This window comes from Enhydra lutris, unplaced genomic scaffold, assembly GCF_002288905.1.
Source record: "Enhydra lutris kenyoni isolate GAN:26980312 unplaced genomic scaffold, ASM228890v2 scaffoldscaffold26, whole genome shotgun sequence".
Taxonomy (NCBI): Eukaryota; Metazoa; Chordata; class Mammalia; order Carnivora; family Mustelidae; genus Enhydra; species Enhydra lutris.
In genome coordinates this window covers 27,177,615-27,198,501 of record NW_019154110.1, presented here as the reverse complement: position 1 = coordinate 27,198,501, position 20,887 = coordinate 27,177,615, and the positions used below count along the sequence as shown (strand labels likewise).

At 50.9% G+C, this 20,887-nt stretch overlaps 1 protein-coding gene across 4 annotated transcripts in view; it reads right to left on the bottom strand.

Moving 5' to 3' along the window:
- Positions 1-1,673: 1,673 nt before the first annotated feature.
- Positions 1,674-20,887, bottom strand: part of LOC111151299 (ATPase H+ transporting V0 subunit a1) — a 55,973-nt gene continuing 36,759 nt past the window's right edge. Inside the window, exons 16-22 of one of the 4 annotated variants that reach the window (XM_022509191.1) lie at positions 20,649-20,756; positions 19,747-19,821; positions 15,560-15,667; positions 14,329-14,346; positions 9,377-9,494; positions 8,901-9,072; positions 1,674-3,256 (exon numbers count right to left, since the gene is read on the bottom strand). In XM_022509191.1, coding sequence (XP_022364899.1) covers positions 3,163-3,256; positions 8,901-9,072; positions 9,377-9,494; positions 14,329-14,346; positions 15,560-15,667; positions 19,747-19,821; positions 20,649-20,756 — 693 coding nt within the window. In that variant the 3' untranslated portion in view covers positions 1,674-3,162. Of the gene's footprint in view, positions 3,257-8,900; positions 9,073-9,376; positions 9,495-14,328; positions 14,439-15,559; positions 15,668-19,746; positions 19,822-20,648; positions 20,757-20,887 lie in introns of those variants that run through there. The other 3 variants (XM_022509193.1, XM_022509192.1, XR_002640852.1) reach the window with 3 other exon arrangements.

Sequence of the window (20,887 nt, the reverse complement as noted above, 5' to 3'; positions counted from 1 at the left end):
TGCTCAGCGGGAGGCCTGCTTCTCCCTCTCCCACTCCTTGTTTGTGTTCCCTCTCTGGCTGTGTGTCAAGTAAATAAATAAAATCTTTAAGAAAAAAAAAGTACAAAACCTTATTAAGACTAAGGCCCATAGATTTTTTTTTTTTTTTTAGAGTTATTTTAGAGAGAGACCCTGTGCACATGCAGCGGTGGGGAGGGGCAGAGGGAGAGGGGGAAAGGGGAGACGCAGACTCCGTTGAGCACAGAGCCCAGTGTGCGGCTTGATCTCAAGACTCTAAGATCGTGACCTAAGCCAAAATCAAAATTTGGGACTCTCAACTGACTGAGCCACCCAGGTGGCCCTAAGGCCCTTATCTTTTCTTTTTTGTTAAGATTTATTTATTTGAGAGAGAGAGAGAGAGAGAAGTGGGAGGTGGGGCTGGGGCAGAGGAAGAGGGAGTTAAACTCAAGCAGACGCTGTGCTGAGTATTGAGTCCAATGCCAGGCTAGATCTCCCGACCCTGAGCTGAAACCAACAGTGGGACACTTAACCCATTGGCCCCCCGGGCGCCCCTCTTTTATCTTGTCATTTTGCTTTTAGGGTTGTATCTAAAAATCATCCCCTAACCCAAGCTCATGAAAACATTCTCCTATAGTTTCCCGTAGGAATTTTAGTTTTTAACTTTTACATTGAGAAAAAATGTAGCCTACTTTGAGTTCATTTTAAATACGGTGTGGGGGCTGCCGTCCAAATGTGTTCTTTCGCACGAGGATACCCAGTTGTACAAATACCACTTGTCCAAGACTGTTCTTTCCACACTGAACTGTCCTGGCCCCTTTGTGGAAGCTCAATCTCCCACAAAGTAAATCTATTTACTTCTGGACTCTCATTCCACTGATTCCAAATCTCTCTCCTTTTGAGTCGGTAACGGAGCAGAGGCTGAAAGCGCTCCTCCCCATGAAGGCTCCACCCGCGGGGGCCTGAAGCCAGGTGCGGGTGCCGCACTCACGGGCCTGTTCTGGGGCAGGTGGCCTGTCGGGGAGGAGAGGGCTCGAGGAAGAGGAACATGAAACAGGGTGTTCCTGCCCCTCCTCACCCTGCCTCACCCCTCCCGAGCAGCAGCTGTTTGCCTGCTGCTCACATTCCTCCTGGAGGCCCCAGGAGGAATGGGGAGGGAGGGCACTGCGGAAGAATGTGGGGGCCTGACAAGGCAGTTAGGGAGACCTCGCCCTCCCTGCCCGCCCCGCCTGCTGCCTCTTCAGCTGCCTGCCGACTTTAGCACCTCACATCCTCCTGCTGCCCTGAGGAACCCCACGCAGAGCCTCCACTTACACCAAGGCCAAGGGCATCAGGGCTCAGAAGGGCCAGGCTACTGAGTCCTGGAAAGCACACTTGTAGAAGAGGCAGAGGCAGGTGGGCAGCTGCCCAGGCCCCCTCTTTCCCTGCCCAATGGGTGGGCAGAGTGGGAAAGGAAAAGGAGGACAGGTCCCTAGGTCCCCTCCCCAATGGAGGTATCTGCAGAGCTGCTGGGCTCGAGGGAGAGGAAGGCGCCTGGGAAACTTGAGAGGTGAGAATTTCACAAACTGTCCAGCCTGCAGCTGTGGCCTCTGATCACAGGGAAGCAGACGTGCTGGGGGAGGGGCAGGGGCGTGCGACACAGGGGCTGTGGGCACAAGGACAGGCAGCCTCCCTGGTAGAGTCAAACACACTTTATTCAGCATAGGAATATGTGAACAGAAGGGCCTTGGGCAGGGTTCCTAAGAGCTCTGCTTCAAACCCTGCTGTAAACAGAGCAAAGGTGACATGTAAACCACAGGGCCCAGAGGGGAGGGGGCTCAACACAGGGCCACACTGGCCAGCACACGGGGAAGCTCGGGTGGCCCATGCCCAGGAGAGGCTCTAAGTGACTCACTCAGAAAAGCCCGGGTGGGAGGAGCACAGGGCCCTGGCCAGCTCAGGGGATTATCTCCACCACTGGGGGCCCAGGGTTCAATTTAGCTGAAGCAGCCCGGGCTGCTGTGTCAACACATGATTAAAGGCCCTGAAAGCCATAGCCCAGCATGGGGGTGACAGGAGAGGTGGTCCCTTGGGGGGTGCTCCCCATCCGCCCACAGGGTAAGGCCCTGTAGCTCTCACAAGCAGCGCACTGCAGCCCTGGCCCAGCATCCCACTGACCAACTGTAAATGGCCCCGACCTTCACTGCCCATGACCAGGACCGCACTCCCTTGACCGGGGGTCCCCAGTGGAAGTGCAGAGGGACACTGGAGAGCAGAGAAGGCAGGTCTGCCGGCAGAACCACCCTGGATGACTATGGTCCTGCCCTAGAGACTCATGATTAGGGGTAGGGGAATGTCTTGGGGACTGCGCCAGGAAACAGCACCAGTTCGAAGCCTCTGCCCAGAGGGCAGGGCCCGCAGCTCCACCTGAGAAGCATCCCGCCAGAGGAGACAGCCAGGACCTCTGCGCAGAGACCCAGCTGTGCTGTTGTGCCGGGTACACAGCGGGTAGGGAGGAGGAGGGGATTCTGGGAGGGAGGAAAGGGCGAGGATTAGGGAGGTGGTGTGCGGTCCCCTGGCACCCTTGGGAGTGACAGGGAGAAGCCACGCACAGCGGCACAGTCGGGTCCAGCCGAATTCCTGATTAACTGCTCTGAAGACCAGAGGGGATGGGCAGAGGACAGAAACACCACCTCCTGGACCCTCTCCCTGCTAACACAAGAGTGGGGTGTGTTAAAGGGCACCCCTGCCCCCAACCAGTAACTAGAGGGGCAGGAAGAGGGGGCTCCAAGTCCTGGTGTATATGGTGACGGCGCTCCTTCCGTGGGCTTTGGGCTCAAATGTAAAATGCACAAACTTGTTCATCACCAGGGGACAGAGAAGGGGCTGTCTCTGGCTGGACGGAGGCTGGGAGGGCAAGGCCAGTGCCCAGTGGGTATGAGTGACAGCCAGAACCCGGCTTCTCTCTAGAAAATCACTACACTACACATGAAGTTGGAGGTGGCGGAGGACCCAGGGAGGGACGGATCTATCTAAATGACTCACAGGTAGCTGGGGGAGGAGTGACGGGGATGACACAAATACCCCGATACCCAGGGAACAGAACCAACAGGCAAGAGGAGCGCAGTTAACCACTGCAGAGGGAGTGGGGAGGGCAGCCTGCTGGCACACCGCCCCACGACGGGCTCACTCGTCAAACTTCCCTTCCCGAATGTGCTCGAAGGAGAAGGGTAGGAACTTGAAACCGGTTCCGCTGTAGAATTTATTCTGGAACTCGACCCTGGGGAAAGGGAAAAGGAAAGCCATCATTCCACAGAATCCTTTTGGGGTTTCCCAGGGGCTAAAAGGATGCTCTGACCCTCCTCCTGGAGACCTCACTTTCCTAGCTGAGCCTGGACAAACAGCTCAGCCTTCTGCCACCCACCTGCCCACCCACCCACCAAGCCCAGGCCTTAGCCTACTTCCCACAGTGCACACAAGCCCTGCTTCTGAAGCCGGGGCCTGCCCTCGGCCAGGCACTCTGGCAAGGCAGGAGTGAGTGCCGTGTACCTCCTCACTGGTTTGTCCTTCCTGCTCCTTCCTGCTAAGCTGAGTGTGTTTACGCAAAACTCTTTGTCTAGCCCTGTGCAAAAGTGCCACTGTTTTGAGGCTCTTGAGGGCAATGAGACTAGACACTAGCTCCTGGCCAGCGCTCAGGGGCTCACGGCCGACCTCTCAGGGAAGCCCCTGGGTGGCAGAGCTCAGCGCCAGGGACTCGGGCAAGTGCCCTTGTTTGTTTCTTTTCTTGCAGGAGGAAGGAGAAGGGAGGGTTGTGAGTGAAGGCTGGAGGCTTTGGGGAGGAAATTCCCAGGAGTTGCGGGGGTGGGGAGGAGTCTTCTCCAAGTAATGGTAAAAATATTCTCCAACGACAAAAACATCTGAGAACGAATTCTTCTCTCAGGGGCTGAAAGGAAAAGCAGAGCTTCACCTCCTTTCCCAGGGAGCCCAGCAGCCATCACTGACCACCTCCCTGGGGGCCTCTCCAACTCCGAGGGGCAGGAAGCCGGCCCTCCTGGAAGCAGAGCCAGGCTGCTGGCCGAGCTTCCCCCTGCACACTTCCTGGAGGGCTGCCCAGCAACCAAATCACCACCAAATATGGGCAGAAAAATGCATGAATCAGAGGATAAAAAAGCCAAGGAGAGCTGCCCTGAGGAATAGTTTCCACTCAGCTGTGTGACCCTGGGGGCACCAGCAGAAGCCCTGCAAAGGACAGAGGGGCTGGGGGCTGGAGGCTGGGACCTAGGGCGAGACTCCGTCCTGCCTCCAAGCCCAGAGGCTGCACAGGAAGGACTGTGTGCATCAGGGACGGTCTGATAGTGGCCTTCAGAGGTCCTCAGAGGCCCCTTCAGCCCTGCACTGCTGGCTGCAACCCCTGAGGAGAAGAGGTGAACAGAATTTTCTGCGGGGGCATTAAGAACAGGTGGCCTTCTCCTCCCAGCCCCACATTCCAGGGGCTGAGCCCAAATCCCAAAGCCTCCCAGACTCTGGAGGGTTCCCTGGGCCAAGGGAAAATAGGACCTGGGGGAGGGGGCTTCACACTGAAGTCACAGGATTCCTGGCAAGAGCAATTTCAAACCGGGATCTGGATTTGTCCCCCCGTCCCAACCCCCTGAGAAGTCCTAGAAGCTACAGCTATTCAGGCCTCCATTGGGGGCATTAGGTAGGGATGGGGTAGGTTCCTGCTTTTCACCCACTGCTGTGAGGTCTGCATGCTTCACGCCGAGCAGGCTGTCTGCATATGGCAAGGGCATTTCTGAACAACTGGAAAGAGATCGACATATCCCATCTGCATTCAACATGTGGCGAGATGGTAGCCAAGTCACCTTAGGGTCTATGAGGGGCGCAGAACTCTGACCCCTGGCTGGCTAATCACACAAACAATTCAAATTCCAAACTGGACGAATGGAATAGGAGCTTCAGGAATTGTTCTGATGCCCGTGGGATCACCATCCTTCTGGCATTCCTCTGTGTGCCTTACCTACCCAGGGGGCCCAGCGGGAAGGAAGGGCTCCAGGGGTCTGGGATGCAGGTGGATGACTTCTGCTGTGTGAGCGCACGGGTGGTCCCTCTGACAAACGGCCCGATACTCCCTCTACCTCGAGCCACTGCCTGTGGTTAGAGGGTTCAGGTGGCCACCACCACAGACACCCTGGGGCATCTCGGGGTCTGCCTGACTTCCCGTCCCTTCTCAGCCTCACTTACTCCAACCTCCCAAAACAAAGCTGGAAAGCAATCTCCCTATCGGGCTCCCCACCCTTTTTTCCCTCCCAGTCAGGAAAATGAGTGTTTCCTGAGAAAGTGCAAACATCAAGTTCTTTGCGCAGGGGCCTAGAGTGCCCTGCTCACAGCCCTCCAAGTTCCTCTTATTTTAGGAGCCTGCTACACTATTCAGGTAGCCTCCAGGGCCCTGCCATGGCCCAAGCCACCTCTAGAATTCCACAGTTGTGAGGAGGCCCAGCCTCAGGAAGTCAGATGGGTTCCTCAGACACCCCTTCCCTCCCTGCTGCGGTACCTGGCAGAGGCCTCCCCGTGACCCGAAGGGTAAGGGGGAGTTGCCGGAGCGCTCAGCACTGCTATGTAACAGGAAACCTCGTTTCCTTGAGTGAAGGAAGGGGAAAGGAGTCCTGGGTCTCCTCCCTTTCCTGGCAGGCATGTGAGTGGAAAGAGGCAGTTTTAGAAAGATGATCTGGGGCTGAGCTACTTCTCAGGCCCTTTCTGCCACTCTCTGAGCAGCCCAGGGCCTGGAGCACAAATCTGTCTGATGGCCCCCATGCCAGCCAGGGCAATGATGGCAGCCAGGAACTACACTCCAGGTGTACTCACTTTCAGGCCAGCTGTTCCTGCAACCGCCCCGTGGTGTCCTGTGCGCGCCATTTCACTCTTTATGACAGCCTGGTCCCCACCTTCCTTTGCCCTTCAACAAATCTGTGCGTGCACACGTGTGCACACTGACACGTGTGTGGATCTGCTCGGTAAGAAGGGATTTGGTTCCTGAAAGTGGGCCAGGAGGCCGCAGTCTTTCTACTGAAGTCAGTTTGGCGTCCACAAACGGACAAATCCTATCCCTGCCTTTGCCTTTCCTGCGCAAGGAAAGACATCTATGACAGGCGGCCAAAGAGAGAAACATGTAACTCAGAAGGACACGAGATGAACAGGCTGGGACAGTAACCTGTTCACTCTTGTTTTCAAATATATCACCCACCTCCTTAGGACCCTACATGAATCTCACACTAGTGGTGTATGACGTTGTTGTTCTTGTCCCCACTGAAGACATCCAGAGCTTTTGTAATGGGGCAGCCCTTGCATAGGATCAGGAAACCCCAGCTGACAGCCAAGGATAAAGTGAGTTATGAGGACGTCCAGGCTCGACCCCAGGAAAAATACAGCAATGTCAAGCACCCATTTTCAGCAGGACCCGCTGTCCCCAGCCTCACAAGAGGGCCACAACTCAGAATTCCTGCATCCCAGCGGTGGTGGGAACCAGGACTAGAAGGCCCCAAATCCCTGCCTCACATCCACATCTGGCCAGGAGGGGGAGCACGAGCACCCGTTTCATTCACCCCCCTTTCAGTCAGGGCGATGTTCCAAACGGGCCTCCAACAACGGGATTCTGAAAGCTGGACAAAGGAGTTTCATGTTTCTCTTCTCTGAGACACCTCCGCAACCCACAAGGTTGTCTGATGAGCCTGTGCCTCTCTTGGGGGGGGGGTCTCCCCTCTTGAAACACTAAAAGCAGTTTCTTCGCGAGGGACTGGCACCAAGATGCCCTCTCCTTAGGGCAGCCCACTTCTAAGCGATCTGCACTCGAACGTCAGTTTCTGATGAGCCGGGCCACTGCGACAGGCACCTGGTGTGCGCATTATTTCCTATTTATCACAGCAACCATGTTACACGGATACCGTCCTCTCCCCACCTGAAAGTGAGGTCCAGAAAGGTAAGTGCTCTCCTCAGGGTCACGCAGCCAGTGACAGCAGAGCCGGAATTTGAACCCAGGTGGGCCTAATTTGAAGCCTGCTCTCTTGTCACTCATCAGGTCCTTGGGCTCACTCATGGGGCCGTGGGAAGACACCTTCACTTGAAGGCCACAGGTAAGCCCGAGGGAGAAATAATCCTTCTGGCCGCAATAGAACATGGCCTCCCAAGCGGCCTCTGCTCACTATGGAGATTAGGCCCAGGCTCAGGTGACGACGGTGTGCCTGGCTCACTGCTCTGACAGTTCTGATCTAGCACCATGACTGCTCCTGCCCGCCCAAGGGAGGAGGTGACAGGCTCCCCTCTTGGGCTGGAATTCAGGTGGGGTGGCAACTTGGTCCCTCAAGCCCAGGGCTCAGGAGACAGAGAAGGGACTAGGAAAGGAAGGAAGAGACAGTGAGTCACCAAAGCCTGGCTACACAGACATTCCCTCATACCGAGCGGCTGAGGAAGTGTGCTGGGGAGAGAGCGTGCTGATAAGCTGAGAACAGGGCAGCGGGCCAGCAGTCTGAGCCACACAGCACCCCGAACCTCCTGGCTGGACAGTAAATAAACAACAGCTGGGTGGGGAGGAGGGCAGCAAGGAGGAGGAAAGCCAGCCAGAGGACGGGTTATTTTAAAAGAGCTTTTGAGGGAAGAGCAAGTCCCAGTTACGCCCCGCTCTGCCATGCCTCACGTTCCCCTGTCATTTAGAACAGCAAACAAAGGAATCTTGGAGGGGGCTCGGCATAACCAAGTCAGGAGGAAAACCAAAGATAAGGGGAATGGGGAAGAGGATCCTTGGGTTCAGGGTTAGAAAACTGATGTCATGAGACATTCCATACACCCTCTGATCTTGAGATCATTGGCACCATAGGCCCTCTCGTCTAGGAGTTCCTACGGTTAGAGTCTCTGAGTTTGTGACCCCATAAACGGGTAAGACTGCTGGTGGGGGTGTTTCTCTAGGGACAGGGCCCAGAGCTTCCACAGCCATTGGGGTTTGAGACGCAAAAAGAGAGGGAGAATCATAACATAAAGGATGAAGTAGAGACTCAAAAGAGGGAGAGCTTGAGGTAGGGAAACCAGATGAAGTACAGGATGCCTAGTGTTTAGGATGAGTATATCCCATGTACATTTGGGAAATATTTATACTACAACAAAACAAAACAAAACCAAACCATTGTTTATCGGAAATTCAAATTTCACTGGGTGTCCTGTAATTGTATTTGCCAAACCTGGTAACCCTACCTTGAGGTCACAGGGTCACTGCCTGGACCAGACTCCACCTCTCCCACTCCCTGGGACTGAGCTAGCTCTCTCCAGACAGAGCCATTAAAAGCCACCAACTACTTTAAGGAAAACAAACAAATCCAAACCTGCCCTTCTGAAGAAGCTGCTTCAGGGTGCTGAGCTACACAAGGTGGAAGCAGGAACCCCCCTACCCACATGGGGCTGCCAGGGCTCCTACGCAAAGACACTGGCACAGTGACAGAACGAGAGGGACAAAACTGGGGTACAGTATGCTCTAGCACCTTCCCGGACTGCAAATCTATTCCAGAGTTGCTTCCATTGCTCTGAAGACAGGAGAAAGTTTTTGCCAGAGCAACAAAACAAAACAAAACAAAACAAAAACCAAACAAACCAACAACCTCAGCAGGGCTTTTAAGCCATAATTAAGAGCAGTGAAGAAAGCTAAAGGCAGGGAGAGGGAATCTGACAACACCCACCAGAGAATTCTCCATTGGAGGCTCTGAAAAGTGAGCTGTGCTTTTCTGTGGACATTTCCTGATGCTCACTCCTAATGTAGGTCCTTGGGTATAATGATGTGAACGAAAGCAGACACTTTCTAGTGTCTCTGGATTCTGTACCAGAGTAAAGCTGCCCTCTGTGCAGCTAAGGACACATCCCAGCCCCCCGAACTCGCTGCCGCTCACCAGTGTAATCGCAGTGCATGGAGGAAGGCCGAGAGGCCCTCCATGATCAGAAGAATGGCCACGGTCAGGGTGGCAAAGGCAGCGAAAATGAAGAACAGCGCCAGACCTCCCGCCAAGCTCTTCACGCTGAGGCCGATGTGGATCACCATGGTCCAAAGCACCTCAGACAGCTCTGGGGAATGCAGAGAGACAGGACATCTGGTTCAGCGTGGCAAGAGGTGCCGTGGGCCTACCACTTTGCTCTGCCGTCCCTCACCTGAAGCATTTGCCGCACCCTGGCTTCCTACAGGGACTCCCGTGCATAGCTCAGGTGGCAAAATGCTCGTCCTCCCGTTTGGGCATCTTTCTCTTGGGATTCAGGAGTCTGAGTAGTTCCAGACCTCTATGTTATTTCCACTCTACTTAAGCCCCACATCGGGGAGAGCGCCCAGAGAAGGGGAAACCTGTAATTTCCCACCAGAGAGAAATACACTCACGTGCATGTGCCAGGCTGAGGGCCCAGAGCCGCAGGTAGGAGGCCGTGTTTGAGATGCAGCCCAGGCAGTACTCGATGGTATGGATGGCCTGGTGGACCATGGTGTCCCCAAAGTCAAACTGTCATGGGAGGAAACCAGAGAGAAGACAGGAGGCTGGGAGGCGATGTGCAGATGGGGCTGTGGCCACTTGGTGCTTGGGGCCCAGGCCTGAGCACCAGCACTGACGGCTATCCGGACCAGGAAGCCCCCAGTGTTGACCTCAGTTGGTGATTCAGCTACGTTATCCCCAGAAATCCTGCCTGGCTTAGCCCCCAACTGGGACACCCCATTTCCCTTGACAGACTACATTTTAATGACCTCCTTCTTAACGAGATGACTCTCAACACATTTTTTTTCCTCTCACTAGGCTCTAAGCTCGAGAGAGGAACGTATGCTGAGTTAAGAGCACTCAGAGAAATGGGCTGTCTGGACGCGGGACTCGGGCCCTGCTGCTGGGCCTCCTCCAGCTGACCTCCTCCCTCCTCCTTCCTCCGAGTCCTGAGAGCAGAGGGCTTTTCCCGGGCGGCCATGCTTCAGGTGACGGGCTCGCAGGCCAGAAGCTGCCAAGACAAGACTAAGCCTCTACAGTCACTTCACTTATTATTCTTACGGCCTGTTGGGAGCAAGATAACCTCCTTTTTCTTTTGCGGCTTCTGAGAAGATGACACATGGAAATTCTGACAGAAGTTTCCCGAATCCTCCAGTTGACCGAGACCACATGGAACATCTATTGTTTTTTGTTTCTGTTTTTCTCAGGCTCCCTTTCTCTCAGCTTTCCTTCCCACATCAAATACTGTTTCGAGAATAAAGGGGTAGAGCTAGAACAAGCTTGCAAGAGTTCACATGCAGCCCGCTCCAAGAGTGGCTAGGGAATAATTACTGGCATCCTTCCAGGGCCCCAACTCCCACCCCGGGTGGGGCAATCACAGCCACCAAAAACAGGAGGTGGGCCCTTCCTGGGCTCCTCCCTCACAGCCCCCACAGAAACCCAGAAGCACAGGGCCTCCCCGCCTGCCCTGCCTTCAGGTCAGAGTCTGTTTTTCACCAGTTTCTTTCAAGACTCACATGACTCCACTCCCAAAGGACACAAGACATGTCCTGGGAAATTGCAGGAGGGCAGGACAAGAGAAGGAGCTGGCTGGTAAAGCGCTAACAGCCCAGGCCTCGGGGGTGCGGCCAGGAGGGATGGGGGCCAGCTCCAACACACCATCTCTGGGCAACTGCCTCAGTTTCCCTCACCTGACCATCTACACTTGGAGTATTTTTGGGCTTTTCTTCTATAACAGGCTCTTCAGCCCTCCTAAAGAGGCCTGTTATCCTAAAAACTAGGGAAATCTTCATTACCCCAATCCCAAGAACACTGCTAAGAGCTCTTTCCCACCAGTGCTGGCTGTCACCCCAGAGCCTGTAGAGGCAGGAACAGTCCTGGCTCCCAGGAGCACTGCTCCTAAGAGCTCCACGAAAGCACGGTTTGCTGGGTTTCCTGTAGAACTGGCCTCTTTTCAGTTTTATTCTACCCAGAGTTCCTCCCAGAAGAATGGAGAACACAGAGGGAGCCTCCCTTCCGGGTGTTACCACACTCTCTGTACTTTCTTCCTAACTTCTTGTTTTGTAACCGTGGGCAAGTTTTCATCACTATATAATGGAGAAAGTGGGTGAGGATTTAGCGTGAAATGCAGCCCAGCACTTAGGAGCCTATCACTACCTCAGGAGTCATCTGTGACTGAGAAGGGCCGCTACGGACTCCCTCTACACTCTCCTCCAGGTGTGTGGCCTGTCCCCTCCTCGCCTCCTGGGCCCTGCCCTCCACCCTCTCTACCCAACAGACCCTACCTTCCCAGGACCCACTCCCTTGCCTCCCAGGTGTGAGGTCTAACACATTCTGTGTCCTGACTGAGCCCCTGCAGTGTCTCTCACTGTTGCCTTTTCCTCCTCGCTCTGGAGACGCTCCCCTGCCCTCAGTTTTCTTCCTACCTCCCTGGATGCTCCTTCCCAGTCTCCATCTTGATTCTTCCTTAAATGTCGGAGGTCCAGCCTCAGCTCTCACACTTCTCTTGCAGCGTGGCCGCTCAGTCTTGGACGGCCACCCGTAGGAGTGACTCCCCGATGGACACCTTCATTTCCGCTTTCCCTGTTCCCAACGGGCCGTGCTACATCCCTTCCCAGTGCGCCAGAGGCACTTCAAACTCCATGCCCCCACATTCATTCATTGCTTTCCTCTGATCCCACCAGGACCTGTTCCTACTCTAGGTCCCATGTCTAACAGTGTCATCACTAGGGCCCCAGGCACCCGAGCCTGGAAGTCAATCTGGAATCCTCACTCACTCTCACTGCCTACATTCACTGAAGTCCTGGGACCGGTAGCTCTAACTTCCTTGATCTCCTTAGCCGTCCCTTCCTTTCCAACTCCTCTGCAACTCCTCACTTCAGGCCTGATTCTTTCATGACTGTATCAAACTAGCTGGTGTCCATGCCTCCACACTGTGACCCCTCCCCAATCCAATATCCCCTAGAACACACCCACTAGAGCATTTCAGCAATGCATACAGGCTGTGACACTTCCAGCTGCCCCCGCCTTCTGATCGCTCCTTACTATTCAAACACTCCGTACCACGGTGAGTTTCTGCAGCCTCCAGGCGCCCCTCTCACTGGTCTCCAATTCCTGCCCCTGAGCTCCAGCCAAGCTGTGTGCCTGTTTATCCCCAACACGTGATGGGCCCACATGCCTGGGTCTTTCAGATAACTATACACACTGATGGGTCTGCATTCTCACCCAGCCCCCACAAAGACTCCTGCTTGACCGGACTAAGTTAGCAACAATCTCCGTAGGGAATCACTTCCTGGTCACCTCTTCACCCCAACCCCAGTGCCTGTCTGGTGCCCTCTTTCTGTGTTCCCACAGCATCCTGGGCACATCTTAATCACGCCATCTGTCACCCAGGCTGTTTCTTCAGTTTGGCTGGGAGTTCCTTGAAGGCAACGGCTATGTTTTTCTTCTTGCAGTTTCTGTAGCACCACAGTGCTTGGCACACAGAGGGTGAATGAATGAATGGGTGGGATAAAAGAATTAATGGATGGATGGGTGGGTGGGATGAATGAACAGATGGATGGATGGGTGGGTGGGTGGGATGGACAGATGGAGGATGGGTGGGTGGGCAGGGCAGACGGATGCATGAGACAAATGAATGGGTGGGATGGACAGATGGGTAAGTGGGATGACTGGATGGATGGATGGGTGAGTGGAATGAAGAAAACACATGGACGGATGGAATGAGTACACGGCTGGGTGTGTGGGATGACCACACCTGGTGAGATGACAGTAGGGAGAGGTGCCACTGACCCTTGCTGAATGGTTACAGCCTTTAAAGACTTCCCAGACGATCAGCTGGCCTGCCCTGGTTCGCAACTGGACTGAGTGCTTCCCAGGGAGAGGAACTACAGCTTCACCCAGACTGGAATAATGGCCTACATGGGGCAAATGGGTTTTCACAGCCAAGCAAAAAGGGGAAGTTCTAGAAGAATCGGGCTGAACTTAAAAAAAAAAAAAAAAAAAAAGGTTTTGTTTGGAATCTTTAGATAATTGTAATAGTTCATCTAAATCTGTCTGTGGAGCACTACACCGTACATGTGCCTGATAAAGATAAAATGTCATCATTGTTTAGGAAGCCACGGGAAGCTGAATCCTTGAGGGAGCTGAGGGGCCAGAGACTAGGGAGGCTGAATTACAGTCCATCTTGTGTGGACATCCAAAGCCCCTGGGACATGGCTCACTAATGCGGACCATTCTAATGATGACCATGCATTGGGTGCTCTACTAGAAGACACTTAGAAAGAGCAGTGTTGTTGGAGGCTGTGTTACTGGGAGAGGCCTGGGCTCCTCGCTAACAGGGAACACACTCCCAGCCAGCCCTTCCAAGCATTCGACCAGTGACTACGCGCAGGTGAGCAGCTCACAGGAACATAGGGGCTCCTGGATGCCAGTGAATGAGCCTCTCCAGCCTTCAGAAAGACCGAGCACGGTCTGGTTTTACACCGAACAGCCCATCCCACTTCTCTTTTAGAGAGGACTAGGAGAGCCAGGAGAGGGAAGGTTCATGGGTCTATGTATTTTAGAGAAAAGTTTTGGGGGAAGATGCAAACAGTGCAGCAAGGCCTTTAAAAATAAAAAAATCAATTTAAAATTTGTGTATTGCTAAATGAATTACTGCTAAGCTAGAAGGCCTTCTACTCCAAATGTGGCCTGAATAGCCAACTTTGTTTCTATTACCTGGTATGATATGAACTCCTTTCACGCAAATGGGATTGTTTTTTCCTGGGATACACTGGAGAGACAAAGCCTCCTTTTTGAAAGCTTTCTACCTCCCATCTGGGTCACAGGGAGGTAGAGTGGACCCCAAGTGAAGGTCCAGCAATTCTCACTTCAAGCACCATCAAGCTGATGAGGACAGGAGGAAGAGACTGGCTGCATCTCAGACAGGGAGGAAGGGTAAGCTTTACTCACAAGCTCTCAGAGAGCAAGGAGAAAACAGCTACTCCCAGCGGCAGAGCGACCGTACCATACATAACACCACAGGAGAGGAAGGCAAAGACCAATGGGATTTAACCCCCAAGGGGGGTCACTTCAAGAATGCCACAGCAGACATTACTTGCGGCTCCTTTCAAAGCCATTCTCAGAGGGATTAGATCAGCAAAGTCAATGAAACCAAGACAGAGGTGACCGACATGAGATGCAGTTAATGGAGATGAGCTTTTTCAGAACACAGGTTCACGCACTGGTTAGACATGGCCCGTGAGATGCGGGATGCGCGGGTGTCGCGTGCGGCCCCCAGCTGTAGCAGGGTCAGCAGCGTGATCACAAGGATGGGAAGAGAAGCCCCAGATAAACATGAAGGCAAAGCCAGCTTGTTTCTTACCACTTCATCCTCGGTAGGCTTGTAAATACAAATTTACACTTAGTGGGAAGCCATGCCACACACGGTCACAAGTCACGAGCACAAGGTTACGGACTGTTTCCCGGGGAAAACTGTGGATGTTAAAGGGGCCTAATGCGTTGGAGGCCGGCCTCCTCAGCACGCGCAGAAAGCAAACCCAGCAGGATTTACAGCATTAAAAGATACATATCTTTTAAAGGCACCCCAATCCTTACAATTTCTTTTAAAAATGTCATACGCATAGGGGAAGCGGTCAGTCAGACTGAGAAGTTTAGTCACCTGGGTCCCCAATTCCTATTCTATTTGCTTCAAAAAGCATATAATGCAAAAAAAAAAAAAAAAAAAAAAAAAAGAGAGACAATATGATGAACAGATGACATTCAAAAGTTCAGTTCAGAGGCTTTGTAGTGTGAGTGTCAGGCAAGGAGACTGGATTTTAAAAAACAGCCTGGGGGTGGTGGTTTAAGGAAAAGTCTAATTTGGCTTTACTACTTTTCACTCTCCCTGTAAAAGGTCGGCAAATAACATTTTTTAAAAGCTCAGATAATATATTTGTAGTAAGAGCGCATTAGTTGGGGCGCCTGGGTGGCTCAGTGGGTTGGGCCTCTGCCTTCAACTCGGGTAGTGATCTTGGGGTCCTAGGATCGTGCCCCACATCAGGCTCTCTGCTCAGCAGGGAGCCTGCTTCCCCCCTCCCTCTGCCTACTTGTGAACTCTCTTTCTCTGTCAAATAAATAAATAAAATCTTGGGGGGAAAAAAAAAAAGAGCCCACTAGTGGGACAAGACTTAAAAAATACCCGTGGTTACAGTTCCAACTGGAACCATTCCTGAAAGGGGAAAGGGATGAAGAAGCTGCCCTAAGGGGGCTGTGTTTCTGGTAACAAGAGTGGGGAAGCCTGGGCCTCTTCTGCCCTCGGTCCCCAGGAGCACAGTTAGTCATTGAGATCGGCATGCAGAGTACTGCGGGCAACTCAGAATTCAATGAGCTCAGACAAATGACCACAACTGCTGCGGGTACTGGACGGGGCCACCCGGAGCTCACAGCAGGCCCGCTGGAAAAAGCTGTGCTGCCCGAAGAGGCCCGGAAGGCAGGCTGATCACTAATATGAGCATTTTCATTTTTCAAGAAGACCAGAGGGAGGCCACTTCCGCACATAAGACGAGGGCTGACCCACATGAGAAGGAGAGGAAGCCCACGCCACTGGATCTTACCTCTTCTGCGTCCTCTGAATGGGTGGAGAGCTGGTCATGCTGAATAATCTCAGCATCCTCCTCTGTCGGTCCGTTGCCCACCCTGATCCCACCAAAGTTGAGAGTTCCCTACACAGATGAACAGAAAGAGTAGAATTTGCCTGGGCTTTAATGTGACATTCTGTGAGGTGGGGAAGGGCGATGGTTAGTACATACAAACCTCAGAAAAGCATATATTCTAGCAACAAAATCAAAACCCGCTGATCAACAGCTGAACTAAAAACAAACCACTGTCCCCGCCCCAACCACCACCGGCCCAGCCCCAGCCCCAGCCCCAGCTGCATTTACCACCTCACTCTGATCAGTTCTGCCTGCCGCACCAGGATGCACTAACCTGGCCTTGGTCAAGGCCAGCTGAGGCCTGCTCGAAGGAAAAGCTTCATATGAGCAGACTCTTATAACGACTGTAGCTCTATCTATAAAGTTGTCAGGGGTCTAAGTTTTTCTAGAACTAAAGATCAGACTTTCTAGGAGGGAGGGGAGTCAAATGACATGGTGACTATAACCTGGTTGGATAAGCTTTCAACTGGAACCTAAGAGTTCTAGCAACCTCTCCCAGAAGCGGACCAGGTCTCTGCCCAGGAACAAAGGACTTCCTAGGATCAGGGAAGGGACAAAAGCTTAATGTACATCAGCTTGTGGCTAGAGAATACGGAGTTAAAAAAAAAAAAAAAAGAAAGAAAGAAAAAAGAACAAGGAAAAGACTCCTTTCCTTCAGTGGAGGACTCTGGAATGTTCCAACAATCTTGGAGGCATATGGCAGATGTGGACTGGGTGTTTGCCTCTACCCGTTTCCCAGTCATTGTGTTCAGTGGGCTCCCCAGAACCAGAATTTCTAAGTCAACCTGTCTTGAAAGGCTTGGGTTTGCTGAGGCAAAAGGACTCTTTGAGTGCAAAAACCAGGCAGAACTGGAGTGAAATCAGACAAACAGCAATGAGAGCTAACCTGCCAGAGGGAAAAGGAGCTAAAGAACCAGCCCTTAGACCCACTGCTTATGGTTTCTGATCAGGGATCCCAAAGGAGGCAAGAGTTTAAAAATTGCTCTCCAGCAAAATGGCCTTCTGGGCAGCAGCACGACGTGCCAACTGCCCTGGGGTCTCCACTCATGGCTCCACCTTCTGGTGTGCACTTTTTACCACAGCTTATGGACTACTAGAACTCAGTGTCTGGGCAAAGTCTCTCTCTACTTGTAGCACGGGTTCTCCCATGCTGGTGAGAGAGCCAGCTGCATCAGAATCACCTTGAAATTAGAGATTCTCAAATGCTACCTCCAGAAATTGTATGTTTAGTAGGTCTGGAGTGGGGCCTAGGAAATCTATGTTTAAAAAAATATCCCCCGGGGCACCTGGGTGGCTCAGTGGATTAAGCCGCTGCCTTCGGCTCAGGTCATGATCTCAGGGTCCTAGGATCGAGTCCCGCATCGGGCTCTCTGCTCAGCAGGGTGCCTGCTTCCCTCTCTCTCTCTCTCTGCCTGCCTCTCCGTCTACTTGTGATCTCTCTCTGTCAAATAAATAAATAAAATCTTAAAAAAAAAAAGAAAAAGAAAAAACAAACATTTAAAAAAAAAATATCCCCCAAGTGAAAACTGTATAATCATTTTTACTGTCTGTCAAAATTGAAAATGTAAGCACACACACACACACAAATGCAAGTACCCTTTGAGACTCAGCAGTCCCGCTGCGGGGAACATCTGTGTTTATGAAATTTTATCAAGGTACATGGACAACGACGTTCCCTGCATTCTTATTTGTAATAGCAAAGAATTGGGAACAACCAACACATCCATCAACAAGAGAGTGATTACACAATTTTAGCATATCCAACAGAATGTTCTATGGAATACCAGACAACTATAAAAGAGTGAAACAATCTCCCAGGATACACTAAAAACTTTAAAACCTAAAACTGTGGCAGAAGAGTGCCACAGTTTAAAACACAATTCCTAGTATGTTTTAAACACATACATATATACATGTACAAACATATATACAGATTTATATTAATGGATAACAGAAATATGCAGAAAAAATTTGGAAGCAAAACTCCCCTGCCTTTGAGCAGAAGGGGTCTGGGAAGAGGGGGACTTTCTCTTTCTGTACTATTTGCATTCTCTAAACTATTGCTTTAATTTTACTTTTTAGTGTTTCGGTTTTAGTCGGGCTTTAGTAGCCCCAACATGGGGCTTGAACTCAAAACCCTGAGATTAAAACCTGAGCTGAGATCAAGAGTCAGACGCTTAACCTACTGAGCCACCCAGGTGCCCCCTAATTTTACTTTTTAATGTCAATAAGGGATTGTCTAGGTCATGGAATCAGGAACCATCTTTATTACCTCTTTTGTTTCAATACCCTAAGAAACAAACAAATTTAAAGTTTACCAGGTAATTCTGATGTGTAGTCAGATTCAGGAAACCCTAAGACCCTGGGCACCTCCAGGTCATGCACCTTATACCCGACAACCCTCAGCAGGTGGACTGCGGCCAGGAGAGGACCCCAGAGTACCCTGACAAGGGTTACAGGGTCCAGGCAGCCTTTAGGCTTTAAGTCTCCCAAAACAGAAGGTCATTTCTGAAGCTTTCCCCAACCAGCAGACAGAGTGAGGGGCAGACAGGTAAACCATCTCCCCAGGCAGACACCAACAAGTGTCCCTTCAGGACACAGGACATGAGAGTTCTAGGAAGAGGGGATGAGACATATACATCAGCAAAAAAAAGAAAAGAAAAAGTAAACTGTGACACACTGCTTACAGACAACCAAGAGGACACAGAACAGAAGAAACACAGATCAATGATCGTATCCTCAGCCCTTAGGGTCAAGAATCCAGGGTCCTTGTTGTAAAATGACCGTCCTGATGCCTTCAGGCTGCTCTCTAGAGCCAGATATTTTGCTAAAGAACCAGTGAGGTGAAGAAGACCCCATGAATGTGCAGCTTTCCAGACTGGGGACATTTAATTTGGAGAGTGTCACAGAAAGGGGATACCAGAGTTAAGAGCATCAAGACGGATGCCTCAGAAGCACATCATAAATATGCTAAGACTAGCAAAAAGAAGAGCATTGGGAAAGAATGTTGATAAATGGATAATATGTGCTTTGTGGGCTTTTAAAAAAAATTTCTCATAGGAAAGGAGAGAGTAAGTCTCTCTTTGAACATAATTTCAAGCAGCAACATTAAATGATCTTCTGGTCCAAAATGTCAGCCCTTTTAGACTCGTTCTAGAAGGATGATTATGGCAGTTATCTAAGTTTAAAATGATCCGAAATACCTAATGAAGGAAATGGTTCTCCATCTAAATATTTCATTTTCTTTTAAAGGAGTATGATGTCTGTCACTAGATCACACCAGCAACATGTGTGATCCCTGCTGGTGACATTTTAAAAATCTGACCAATTACCTGGAATTGACTGGGCTAAGTTGGTCTCAGTGCATTAAAAGAGTTTTGTTAAGAGATATCGTTAAGGACAAATATTGAAATGATTAACATCTGAAGTGCTGTTATTGAATTATGAGTTGATATTTAAAGAAGGAAAGATCCAGACAGATGACTTTGCTTACTGCATCAGATGCAGAGGGCATAGAGACCCACACAGACTGGAGGTCTCTGGAGCAGCTGAGGACAAGAGGGCTTCTGAGTCACTCACAAAAGAGCAGACATGTATAAGGTCCCACTGGCAGGAGAGAAAGTCATAGCTAAAATGGACCAAATGTCCACGCATCCCTCCAAACCAGAAGTTTAAAGAGCAGGGAAATTCATTCAAGAATCACAGGAATGTTCTCGCTCCATGCTGAAAAATCATCTAATACATGGTTACAAAAGACAGACATGAAAGTGGATGAGTCCAAGAGCTGTCACCTTGGATTAAGATGACGGGATTCTGAGAGGGTACAACAGTCACTTTGCTTCCATAGATATGACTGTACTTACAGTTTTTAATAGAAACTTAATTAGTAGACCAACGGTAAAGATGATATTAGAATCTATTCATAAGAGGTGGGTATCTTTTCTGTCATCATCTCAGTGAGTCACAAGGACGTACTTCCCAAGAGCACACATGTCCCATGCTCTCAATGTAATTGAAAGGAATTCTGCTGCACTGTTTGCCACCTCTTTACACAAAATGTGATGGTTTGTCAGTTTTAATTCACTCACTGTTGCAGCCGCTGCTGCCTCTAGTCCCTGCTGGCTCGGGGTTGGGCTGACTGGGGCCTCCACAGGCTGCCCTTCCTGATAGTGAATGGAAGAGAAGAGGAAGGGGGAAAGAAAAAAAAGAGGGAGGGAGTGAGGGGGGAGACGAATGGAGGGTACATGGAAGGATGAAGATGGTCAGAAAAGGGAGAAGGAGGGTCTTGTAACTCAGCTGCTCTCCAACAGGAATAATAATCTAACAGCCTTTTGAGAGTCATGCAATAAGGTCTTTTGGGCTTTACTAGGCAGTGTAATAAGTAAGCATCATTGCATAGGCAGAAATGAAAATCTGGCAACTTAAGTGTGTGTGTGTGTAGAATTCATAAGCACACATACATTAAGTAAACACAAGTGTGTGTGCTCCTTTCTAAAAAGAAAAAAAAAAAATCAGTGTTCTTTAAACCAAATGTTTTTTCCGGATGTCCTTGTTGGTGAAAGTATCATGGTGTCATTTTAAAAGAAAATGTCTCAGCGTCAGCCCTGCGGTTGCCCAGGCAAACCACATGAGTGGATTCACCTCCCTGCAGCTCTTGCAGCCCTGATCTGGCTGACACTGCACGCAGGCAGGCCCAGACCTGGACTGTGCTGAGCACAGCATGAGCAAAGCATGGCCAGGAAAGGCAAAGACCTATGACTTGTTTTCTCTGCCTGAGCTACACAAAGCTGAAACCAGATGTTCGAAGAGCAAATACATGTGGTTTTGGTTTTTAAATTTCAGCAGGTCCAGTACTCATGCTGGGATATGACACAGGTGCATTTTAAGATCATATAGACTTATGCACAATTCATTATATCTGATGAGGAATTGCCTTGATCTCAAGGGTGGGGGGGAATCTAGTAACTTTCAGCAATAAAAATACACCCACCAAATGCTTCTTCCTCAAATATTGATGGCGAAGGACCAGTGGTTTAAATAGTAGCATCCAAGGTACACACAGTAGTGCAACCACTACCAGGAAACACTGAATTCCTTTCTACAAAGTAAAGACAAGGCACATCACATTAATTAAACATGCAGTTTCCAACTCCAGCACAAATTTCCCCCAAACAGTACTTTCTTACTGATCTAAGAATAAAACTATCTAGCTTCTCAAAATAATTAGAT